Source organism: Pecten maximus, chromosome 9 (assembly GCF_902652985.1).
Source record: "Pecten maximus chromosome 9, xPecMax1.1, whole genome shotgun sequence".
NCBI lineage: Eukaryota > Metazoa > Mollusca > Bivalvia > Pectinida > Pectinidae > Pecten > Pecten maximus.
Window position 1 is genome coordinate 8,801,219 of NC_047023.1, and position 12,046 is coordinate 8,813,264.

General features: G+C 38.2%; 1 protein-coding gene across 2 annotated transcripts in view; it reads left to right on the forward strand.

Moving 5' to 3' along the window:
• The window catches only part of LOC117334625 (U3 small nucleolar RNA-associated protein 15 homolog), a 105,452-nt gene extending 99,125 nt beyond the window's left edge, over window positions 1-6,327 (forward strand). For both annotated transcript variants that reach the window (XM_033894339.1, XM_033894338.1), the window contains 6 exons: window positions 2,295-2,379; window positions 2,754-2,900; window positions 3,428-3,529; window positions 3,774-3,907; window positions 4,225-4,283; window positions 5,281-6,327. In XM_033894339.1, coding sequence (XP_033750230.1) covers window positions 2,295-2,379; window positions 2,754-2,900; window positions 3,428-3,529; window positions 3,774-3,907; window positions 4,225-4,283; window positions 5,281-5,516 — 763 coding nt within the window. In that variant the 3' untranslated portion in view covers window positions 5,517-6,327. The remainder of the gene's footprint in view (window positions 1-2,294; window positions 2,380-2,753; window positions 2,901-3,427; window positions 3,530-3,773; window positions 3,908-4,224; window positions 4,284-5,280) is intronic.
• Window positions 6,328-12,046: the final 5,719 nt, after the last annotated feature.

Here is a 12,046-nt window from a genome sequence, read left to right on the forward strand (position 1 = left end):
TTTTCTCCGCCTTAATCAATTACATACATACAAAACTGTTTGACTATGGTTTGATGCATATGTGCACTAGTCATTCTAAAAATGTAAAAAAAAAAATTACCATCCAGTTTAGAACAACAGTGTACGATTTTATATTAATGAACTATTTAATTGACGGTGTTGACACATTTTCTATTTATTAACTCCATTTGTGGAATTATTACTTTTTATTTTGCGATTTCTTGAGGAAAATTTATGATGCAATTTATTTGAAATCCCTGTTGATTCCGCTTGTGAGTTTATTAACTCGCTTTAAATAGTACTATTGTTTAATTTGATTATATAATGGAAATGGCCCGGAATGTCCTCTGGAGGAGTGTTTGCTGCAAACAATTGCAGCAAAATCACCCTAATCTGGTTTGATGAACACTAAATTTGCTTTCAGGAAAGAAAATGCACGGTATGATGGTGAAGGTGTTATATTGTAGGAATGAGATTGGCTTTAATTTATTGACAAATGATATTCAACAAACACTACACTCTCCTTTTATTGGATATTCCGCTCAGGAATAATGCCATGTTCTACATTTGTGTAAATTAGATATAGTTTTATTACATTAAATGTGTTTATTTGCATTAAGACTGCAGGATATGAATTGAATTTACGATAGTATTAGTTTGATCTTTGTTAGACAAGTAGAGTTTGATAAAAAATAGTTTTTCCATCAGCTTTAATGCTCCGCTTATCTCACAGCTACGGGGATGTGCTCGCAGTAAAGATGGGTTCTGTCAAACTCCCGCCATATATGGAAGTCAGGATAGATACCTACAGTTAACACTCGGCATTTATTGTCTGCTTATATCAAATGACACCAAGTGTCCACACTAATCACATGACACCAAGTGTCTACTCATATCATATGACACCAAGTATCTGCTTATATCACATAAACCAAGTGTCTACTCATATCACATGACACCAAGTGTCTACTCATATCAAATGACACCAAGTGACCACATTAATCACGACACCAAGTGTCTACTCATATCACATGACACCAAGTATCTACTTATATCACATAAACCAAGTGTCTACTCATATCACATGACACCAAGTGTCTTCTCATATCACATGGCACCAAGTGTCTACTCATATCATATGACACCAAGTGTCTTTTCACATCAGAGGACACCAAGTGTCTATTTATATCACATGACACAAATTGTCTACTCATATCACACGACACAAAGTGTCTACTCATATCACATGGCACCAAGTGTCTACTCATATCACATGACACCAAGTGTCTACTCATATCACATGACACCAAATGTCTACTCATATCACATGACACCAAGTGTCTACTCATATCACATGACACCAAGTGTTTATTCATCATATGACACCAAGTATCTACTCATATCACATGACACCAAGTATCTTTTCATATCACAGGACACCAAGTGTCTATTTATATCACATGACACAAATTGTCTACACATATCACATGACATCAAGTGTCTACTCATATCACATGACACCAAGTGTCTACTCATATCACATGACACCAAGTGTCTATTTTTATCACATGACACAAATTGTCTAATCATATCACATGGCACAAAGTGTCTACTCATATCACATGACACCAAGTGTCTGCTGTATCACATGGCACCAAGTGTCTACTCATATCACATGACACCTAGTGTCTACTCATATCACATGACACCTAGTGTCTGCTGTATCACATGGCACCAAGTGTCTGCTGTATCACATGGCACCAAGTGTCTGCTGTATCACATGACACCAAGTGTCTGCTGTATCACATGACACCTAGTGTCTGCTGTATCACATGGCACCAAGTGTCTGCTGTATCACATGACACCAAGTGTCTGCTGTATCACATGACACCAAATGTCTCCTCATATCGCATGACACCAACTGTCTACTCATATCACATGACACCAAGTGTCTGCTGTATCACATGACACCAAGTGTCTGCTGTATCACATGACACCAAGTGTCTGCTGTATCACATGACACCAAGTGTCTGCTGTATCACACGACACCAAGTGTCTGCTGTATCACATGACACAAAGTGTCTGCTGTATCACATGACACCAAGTGTCTCCTCATATCACATGACACCAACTGTCTAATCATATCACATGACACCAAGTGTCTACTCATATCACATAGCACCAAAACAGTATTCCTTTTCATTCAAAATTACCATTACTTATTACTTAGTTCTTTAATACAATCTGAATGTTTTCTGAACATGAAAATTAACAAATACATTTATCTATTGCAGACATGTGAAAATCTATGACTTGAGTTCTTACCAAGTTGTACATACACTGGATTACCCTGGAACCCTCACAGCTGTCGCCGTCTCTGTAAGTATATAAAAGTTTATAAAAGTATCATAATTTAATAGTCTTGAAATATGATATTATCACATGCGACCATTTTGAAAAATATTTATTTGGTGATTTTTAAGAATTTTTTTGATAGAGTAAAATATCCAGCAGAAAATATGGATTTTTTTTAATAAACAATTTAATGTTACAATTGTATGGTATTACAAATTTTCAAGACAGTCCAGTGGTATATTACTGCACATCTGTACCTCAGGAGATATTAGTTCCATGTGGTAGGTATATTTTCTACAAAATTAAGATTTTTCTTTAACAAGGGGAAACAATCCATTTTTGGCTGTAAACATATTGTCAGCCTGTGACCTTATGACCTGTTTTATTTGACCTTTCAGCCTGATGACAACTTACTGGTAGTAGGAACAGCGGAAGGTTTGGTGTCCATACAGAAAAGGAAACCAGAAGATGAAGTGATACAGAAGAAAAAGAAAAACCAGAATAGCAGATTTGGTCTGAAAGGAAAAACCCATATTCCACAGGAGGTAGGTCAAGGTCGTTTATAATCCTGTTAAATACCTGAGGTCGAGGTTGTTATAATCCTGTTGAATATCTCGGGAGGTAGGTCAAGGTCGTTATAATCCTGTTGTATATCAAGGTAGGCAGGTAAAGGCCATTATATTCTTGTTAAATATTTGAAGAAGTAGATCAAGGTTGTCATATTCCTGAAATATTTGAGATCAAGGTCATTATAATTCTGTAAAATATTGGATAATGTTCATGTAGGTCACAGTTGTTATAATCTAATTAGATAACAGAGGAGGTAGGTCAAGGTCATTATATTGCTGTTTAATATCCGAGATAGTAGGCCAAGGTCATTGTCTAAAGTACTGGTCTAGTGCGACTTAAACACTTACCAAAAGAAATGGAATAACTTTTGAACAATGAAGTTGATAAAAAAATTATCAAGCAAACCCTTCTTAATTTGAAAACATTCAGTATTTCTTCAGCAAAGTATGAATTGCAAAAGAAGAGTTGAATTAAGTAAATGTACATGTTTACTGTTCAATAGGATGACCACCATGTAGAACACAAGAGGAAAGACCACCTTACCAAATACGACAAGTTCCTGAAGAAGTTTGAGTACAGCAGGGCTCTGGATGCTGCTATGCATGTGAGTAAATCACCGGCAATGTCACATCTAAACAGACTCTGACATAGAGAAAAAGGCAAAGTACTAGTGGACATGTTCTGATATCATAACGGATATATAAGGTACAAAGTTCCTGGAATTTCGTTTGACTACACTCATTTATTTGTGTTTAAGACATCATATTGTGTTATGGAGAAAGACAATTTCAACATCACATAGTATTTCCAAAACAGTGTCAATTTATTCTTCATCCTTATTTTTTCAGTGGACGGTCCGACATCCGAATCCGGATGTTACACTCTCTGTCCTCCAGGAGCTTATAAGAAGAGAAGGAATCCGATCGGCATTGGCAGGCAGGGATGAGAAATCCCTCTCCCATCTCCTCAGATTCATAGAGAAGTCGGTTTCTCATTACTGTTTGAACAATGTAAAATAAAACAAAATTTTAAAATTCCATTATATATGACAGCAAATCATCAGAAGTTGTTGTAGTTCTTATTCTACTGGTAATATTTTCTTAATACATGTTGTTTTAATGTTTAATTTTTTGGAATCCTAAAACGAGATTTCATGACTTCTGATTGGCTGAGATCTCTTGGTCTGAACTTCTGTTCTGTCTGAATGTAGCTTATCCTTTGTGAATGGTATTTATGTAATGCCTCAGTACTAGGTATTCAAAATTTATATATAAAATGTATATATTTGTTTTATTTCAGAAACATTCACAAGCCCAGATATATGAATACATTAACTGACATAATGGCACTGTTACTCGGTAAGTACTAGTATATGTATGTAGTAGACCTTGAAGGTTTAAATACTTTATTGATGTAGACCTTAACAAATTGCTAGTATATCTGCTTTATAAGTAGACCTTGAAGGTTTAAATACTTTATTGATGTAGACCTTAACAAATTGCTAGTATAGCTGCTTTATAAGTAGACCTTGAAGGTTTAAATACTTTATTGATGTAGACCTTAACAAATTGCTAGTATAGCTGCTTTATAAGTAGACCTTGAAGGTTTAAATACTTTATTGATGTAGACCTTAACAAATTGCTAGTATAGCTGCTTTATAAGTAGACCTTGAAGGTTTAAATACTTTATTGATGTAGACCTTAACAAATTGCTAGTATATCTGCTTTATACAAGTAATGATAAGATTTGAGGTCATTTATATTAAAGTAATATCTTACAAGTTTCCATTGCTATAATATATCATTTCTCATAAGAATCGGGCACGTTTATTCACTTTTGGTATAGAAAAGTAGATGTGTATCACAGTAAGACCGCATCGCCATATGACCTTGACAGCTAGCCCAGACACCACATGACCTTGACAGAGAGGCCAGTCACATGACCTTGGCAGAAATTATATTGAGTTTAAAAATCATGTGACTTTGCCAAGCCAGTCATGTGACTTTCACAAAAACCCAGTCATATGATTTTGACAAATAGGCCAATACCATGGCAGAAGGGCCAGTACATTACATGACCTTGAGAGATAGACCATTCATGTGACCTTGACCTTGACAGACTAGTCATGTGACTTTGCCAAATAGCAAAGTCATATAATTTCGACAAATAGGCCAGTACCATGATTGAAGGGCCAGGACACATGACCTTGAGAGATATTCATGTGACCTTGACCTTTATAGGCCAGTCACATGACTACTAGACTGTAAATTTTTACTCAAAAGACTGAATGTAGTTCTAGTAATGAACAGAACCAACCACATGTACTGATAAAATTTCTATTGTTTTTTTTTACAGAAATGCACAAAGGACTAATTGACCAGTCACACGACCTTGGTGCCCTCCTGAAGCGTGTTAACCTTGTTGTACAACGTGAAGTGGCACTGATGAAGCAACTCTACGAGGTGATGGGGACAATGGACACGCTGTTTGCAGCAGCCACATCACAACAGACCAATCAGACGATAGAGCTAGGAAGCCTGGCTGTTGATAAGATGACACCATCATTAACTGCCCAATCAGTGTCAACCTGAGAAATGAAAGTACAGTGAACTTGTCATCAGCTGGTGTTTACAACAAAATGTGCTTCAACTCTTAAAGTAGTGATTGCTGTGCAATAATTGGTAATATGTTGCGTCAGTCTTCATGGAAATTGCCACAGCATCATGTGTTCCACTAATGTCACAAAGTCTGTACTATCTGGATAATCCTTATATTAAACTCTTGTGTGGAACTCAAAACATTCTGAGATTAATATAAAGATCAGGTATATTTCAAAATGTTTTATCTTAAGGGTTTGAATGCATCGTCCCCATGGAAATTTTGTATTTAATTTTTCCTAACTTTGCATTCAAAAGTCTGATATATTCTATACTAGCACCACAATGATCTGTCCGAGTGACAGATTCTTCAGATAGCATGTCTTTAAATTTAAGACTGTTTAGTGCAAGTACATGTGATAACAAGTATTTAAAAAAAGGACTTAAAATGATGGTGCTTATGAGTGGTGGGATAGTAGTCTTGTATGGCATTGGTATCATTTTGGTATGTGCTTTGGTTGAGAGAGATGGACTGTGTGTCTGTTGAGAGGGAGAAAGATGATGTGTCTGTTGAGAGGGAGAAAGACATGTGTTTTAGAGAGATTGGTCACATCTCTCGTGTTGAGATGGAGAGAGATGAAATGTGTTTGGAGAGATTGGTCACATCTCTCGTGTTGAGATGGAGAGAGATGAAGTGTACTGCCTGTGTGTTTTTCGTGGTTGGAGGGAGAAAGTGTGTGAGGATATTTGACCAATTGTGTGACCAGTATAAATATGTGAAAAATAAATGAACAGAAAACTATAATTAGTTGTTGTTAGTCTTTTATAATATCTATTCCAAAGCCTTTCATAATTGTCTTAATATAGGATTTGCAAGGCATTTCCGTTATTTATGAAGTATACAGATATATAACCAATGATGTGATCTGATAGAGAAAAAAACTTGTCAGATGAAGAGTCGGGTAGGGTCTGATTGTGATGAAGAACTCCTCAAACTTGTAAGATGAAGAGACGGGTAGGGTCTGATTGTGATGAAGAAAAACCCTTCAAACTTGTCAGATGAAGAGTCGGGTAGGGTCTGATTGTGATGAAGAACTCCTCAAACTTGTAAGATGAAGAGTTGGGTAGGGTCTGATTGTGATGAAGAACTCAAACTTGTAAGATGAAGAGTCGGGTAGGGTCTGATTGTGATGAAGAACTCAAACTTGTAAGATGAAGAGTCGGGTAGATCTGATTGTGATGAAGAACTCCTCAAACTTGTAAGATGAAGAGTTGGGTAGGGTCTGATTGTGATGAAGAACTCAAACTTGTAAGATGAAGAGTCGGGTAGGGTCTGATTGTGATGAAGAACTCAAACTTGTAAGATGAAGAGTCGGGTAGATCTGATTGTGATGAAGAACTCCTCAAACTTGTAAGATGAAGAGTCGGGTAGATCTGATTGTGATGAAAAACTCAAACTTGTAAGATGAAGAGTCGGGTAGGGCCTGATTGTGATGAAGAACTCCTCAAACTTGTAAGATGAAGAGTCGGGTAGATCTGATTGTGATGAAGAACTCCTCAAACTTGTAAGATGAAGAGTCGGGTAGGGTCTGATTGTGATGAAAAACTCAAACTTGTAAGATGAAGAGTCGGGTAGGGCCTCATTGTGTTGAAGATCTCCTCAAACTTGTAAGATGAAGAGTTGGGTAGGGTCTGATTGTGATGAAGAACTCAAACTTGTAAGATGAAGAGTCGGGTAGGGTCTGATTGTGATGAAAAACTCAAACTTGTAAGATGAAGAGTCGGGTAGGGCCTGATTGTGATGAGTATCTCCTCAAACTTGTAAGATGAAGAGTCGGGTAGATCTGATTGTGATGAAGATCTCAAACTTGTAAGATGAAGAGTTGGGTAGGGTCTGATTGTGATGAAGAACCTCCTCAAACTTGTAAGATGAAGAGTCGGGTAGGGTCTGATTGTGATGAAGAACTCAAACTTGTAAGATGAAGAGTCGGGTAGGGTCTGATTGTGATGAAGATCTCCTAAAACTTGTCAGATGAAGAGTCGGGTAGGGTCTGATTGTGATGAAGAACCTCCTCAAACTTGTCAGATGAAGAGTCGGGTAGGGTCTGATTGTGATGAAGAACTCCTCAAACTTGTAAGATGAAGAGTTGGGTAGGGTCTGATTGTGATGAAGAACTCAAACTTGTAAGATGAAGAGTCGGGTAGGGTCTGATTGTGATGAAGAACTCAAACTTGTAAGATGAAGAGTCGGGTAGATCTGATTGTGATGAAGAACTCCTCAAACTTGTAAGATGAAGAGTCGGGTAGATCTGATTGTGATGAAAAACTCAAACTTGTAAGATGAAGAGTCGGGTAGGGCCTGATTGTGATGAAGAACTCCTCAAACTTGTAAGATGAAGAGTCGGGTAGGGTCTGATTGTGATGAAGAACCTCCTCAAACTTGTCAGATGAAGAGTCGGGTAGGGCCTGATTGTGATGAAGAACTCCTCAAACTTGTAAGATGAAGAGTCGGGTAGGGTCTGATTGTGATGAAGAACTCCTCAAACTTGTAAGATGAAGAGTCGGGTAGGGTCTAATTGTGATGAAGAACTCAAACTTGTAAGATGAAGAGTCGGGTAGGGCCTGATTGTGATGAAGAACTCCTCAAACTTGTAAGATGAAGAGTCGGGTAGGGCCTGATTGTGACGAAGAACTCCTCAAACTTGTAAGATGAAGAGTCGGTTAGGGTCTGATTGTGATGAAGAACTCCTCAAACTTGTAAGATGAAGAGTCGGGTAGGGCCTGATTATGATGAAGAACTCAAACTTGTAAGATGAAGAGTCGGTTAGGGTCTGCTTATGATGAAGAACTCCCCAAACTTGTCAGATGAAGAGTCGGGTAGGGCCTGATTGTGATGAAGAACTCAAACTTGTAAGATGAAGAGTCGGGTAGGGCCTGATTGTGATGAAGAACTCCCCAAACTTGTCAGATGAAGAGTCGGGTAGGGTCTGCTAATGATTAAGAACCTCTTTAACTTGTCAAATGGAGAGCCAGGTAGAATGTTTCCACCTTTCCAATCCGTTACGTTTTGACCAAAAACTTTTGGTGATCCAGAAAACGTTAGTTACATTGTACAAACTAACCCTGAGAATGAAAGTCACCAACCTACCCCTTGTAAGTATGTTGATGTCGGTCTTGTCAGTCGCAATCACTTGTCCAGGACACGGCACTGCTTCGTCTCGTCCTTTGCCATCTCTTGTCGGCTTTCCGACCTGCAATATATTTCAACGTGAATTGTGGGCAATTGGCCTTACGGCAATCACATTTTCTGAAGTGGTACAAATAGCATTCTCTACCCCCACCAATAGTCCCGTTTTTTATTAAGGGCAGAGACCTATATACTAGTATATAGGTCTCTGTTAAGGGTTACTTGTCGGTTTTCTTGGTATTACTAATATTGGCCGTAGAATTACCATAAAGAAGAAGAAAATGATCGACGCCATGCATGTTTCGTTTAATTTCTTTTTATTGAGCAGATTGGTAAAATGCTCAGACTTAGCATACTGTGTTATTTAGACCTTAGCTGTACCATCGTCTCCGAATATGTATACGTATATCCTGCCGTACCCATACAATTTGGTCATTGATAAATTATATACCTTACTAGGTCTTTTGCCGCCAAACACACCTGAAGTCCATGTGTTATAACGTCACCGATATGAATATTTCAATTATGCGGATTCCATTGTTTCATTGTCGTTATCAAATGTCAATATTTTAAGGGGAAACAGCATGATCAACCACAGGGCCACGTCACTATCGTATCGTTTTGTAAACACTTAAGATGTCTACCCTACGACTCGTAACCCTTGTTTACAAAACGATACGATAGTGACGTGGCCCTGTGGATCAACAGTCGTCCTTCCGTAATATTACCATCGCCATGCAATGTCAATGACGTCACAGTTGAGAAACGAAATACAATTGAATCCGTTCATTCATGATAACTTGAAAATAGCAAAAATAATGGAAACGGACCATGTTCTTAGCAACCCAAGGCAAACCTTGATGTTTTCACGTGCTTGCCGTTGAAGACCAATGTGGTTGCCTGTCTCTCTCTTGAATGCATAACAATGCTTCTATGACGACTGGAAACATCTATAAAACATCGCGACCTGGATACCTAGAGAAATTGTGGCAAATTTTAGCAACAAATTCACACGAGTTTAATCAATTCCTGCACAAATTAATAGTTTGGGCGTAAAATCGCATTATATAGAAATTCTTAATTAAAGTTTCATTAAGAGGATTCTAATGGGCTTTCATTTAGTTAATGAATCCTAGAAAAGCCAGGACGGTGATAACAGATGTTTTAAAAAGTACGTTAAAACTACGACATAAATATCGAGAAAAACACAACAATTGATAGGAGTTCTAGGAAAAGTCAGTTACGTAATTAATTGTTGTACAATGACATTAGTAAAAGAATGACCTTAATTTATATCTGAACATTTTCCTTTACATCGGGCATAATATGGTTTATGTTTGAGTATACAAAAATTGACACGTCTTGATATCGACTTTTCGTCAACTTTTGAATTACATGATACGAATTTTTTTTGTTTTTTGTTTTGTTTTTTTACTTTTTGTGTAAGTTACTTGAATGAATAAATAATTCTATGGAATTTCACGCGGTGAAATGGATGTGTAGGATCCGAGTTGATGTTACATTTCTGGTCAGCTCAATAAAGCCCTCGGAAGCTTTGATTTACAAATTACTGTAGATAGCCATAATACTACACGTTCTGAAGCGCAGTCATTATTGACAAAAGCAATATGAGGAGAATTTGTCCGATATAATTCAAATTTGAGTTACATGTATGTTGAAAATATTTTTGGTTATTGAAATAAAATACATGTATCTCGGGCACACACATTTATTGAAAGCATGAGAACAGTTTTAACTCAGCATCGCCTACCATGGAACCTCGGACAATATGTCAGATATTCATCACCTGGACATCAGTTCCGGTGTCAGATATTCATCACCTGGACATCAGTTCCGGTGCCAGATATTCATCACCTGGACTTCAGTTCCGGTGTCAGATATTCATCACCTGGACATCAGTTCCGGTGTCAGATATTCATCACCTGGACATCAGTTCCGGTGTCAGATATTAATCACCCTCTCAGTTCCGGTGTCGTATTCATCACCCCTTCGGTTCCGGTTTAAAAAAGCGAAACTAAATTGCTACTTTTAAAAGTTTTTTTTCTTTGTAATATCTCGGTTCTGTCGGACTAGAATGCATGATGACGTATTATCTATTATGACGACACAGTGATAGTAATACACACAAAGTATGTCATAGGACCTAGTTGTATTTACTGTTTTACACGTGCAGTGTAGTCACGTGATAAATGACACGTTAAAGGCACTTTGGCCAGAGCCTTGCCCAGCAGCCTCTCGATTGAAAACTATTCATATGTTTGACCAATTACCGCACCTGAAATGTCTTCTCAGACATACAGTGGGGTGTGGCCGGGCGTACATAGCACGCCCTCTACAGCAAGCTGCTAATGCCGGGGATTATACATGTAGTAACGCTCTGTTCGATCGCCTGTCTCTCGGTAAAGAGATGATTGTGGTTTATACAAACATAACTGACAAGGGAAACAGCGATATGATCTCGACAATTTCTGTAAATTAATTGTGTATAGAAGATACCCGCCGTATCTGATGCTGTGACATTACCCCTCCGTACGCAGACTGCCGCCATGCCTCGCCAGACCCATCAATCTGCTAACGTCAGATACGACGGATCGGAGGGTGTTTCAATTAGCTTATCATCAGCTGTTATTGCCGAATGATGAGAGATTTGTTGCTATGTTGAAAGAGTCTACCATGTTGGCACGAGCCGTTGGTAGAGACTGACAGACGATCCCTGATCCGCTCCGTGGAACACACGAGCTGGAGCCGAAACGTCCCGTGTAGTTTGTGACGAATGATGTTTGTACTAGGGACAAGCCGTGGAGTCAACCCGCCCCAGTCATTATGGTGCTGGTACTGCGTGGAACTCGAGTCAACGACCCCAAAACATTTATGTGACCAAACCTGGAGACGAAATGACCAGACTTGATATCGGAGCAGAATCGGAAATAAGGAAAATGACCACACTCGTGCTGAGCAATGGGTATGGTGTTCTTTGCACCTTCCTTTAGACTTTTGTCAAACGTAGCCGACTATACTGCATATACGGACGCCGGACAGTAGACACAATTCAATCTGGGAAAATCTTTATACTATTGACGGATGCAATCTTTGAATGTAAATGAATATAAAAACTTCCACAAGGAAACTGGAAAGTACATGTAACAACGTTATCAGATTTCAAACTGGTATTTGATGAATATGTAGTTAAAAATAGGTTGCATCCATAATTGTGTCGAAAAACGGTACATGTGACAATGCTGGACTCGGAACACCTCGGCCGATTCTCTACGGTCATTAGATGGAAGGTACGGAATCGGCCGAGTAGTTACGAATG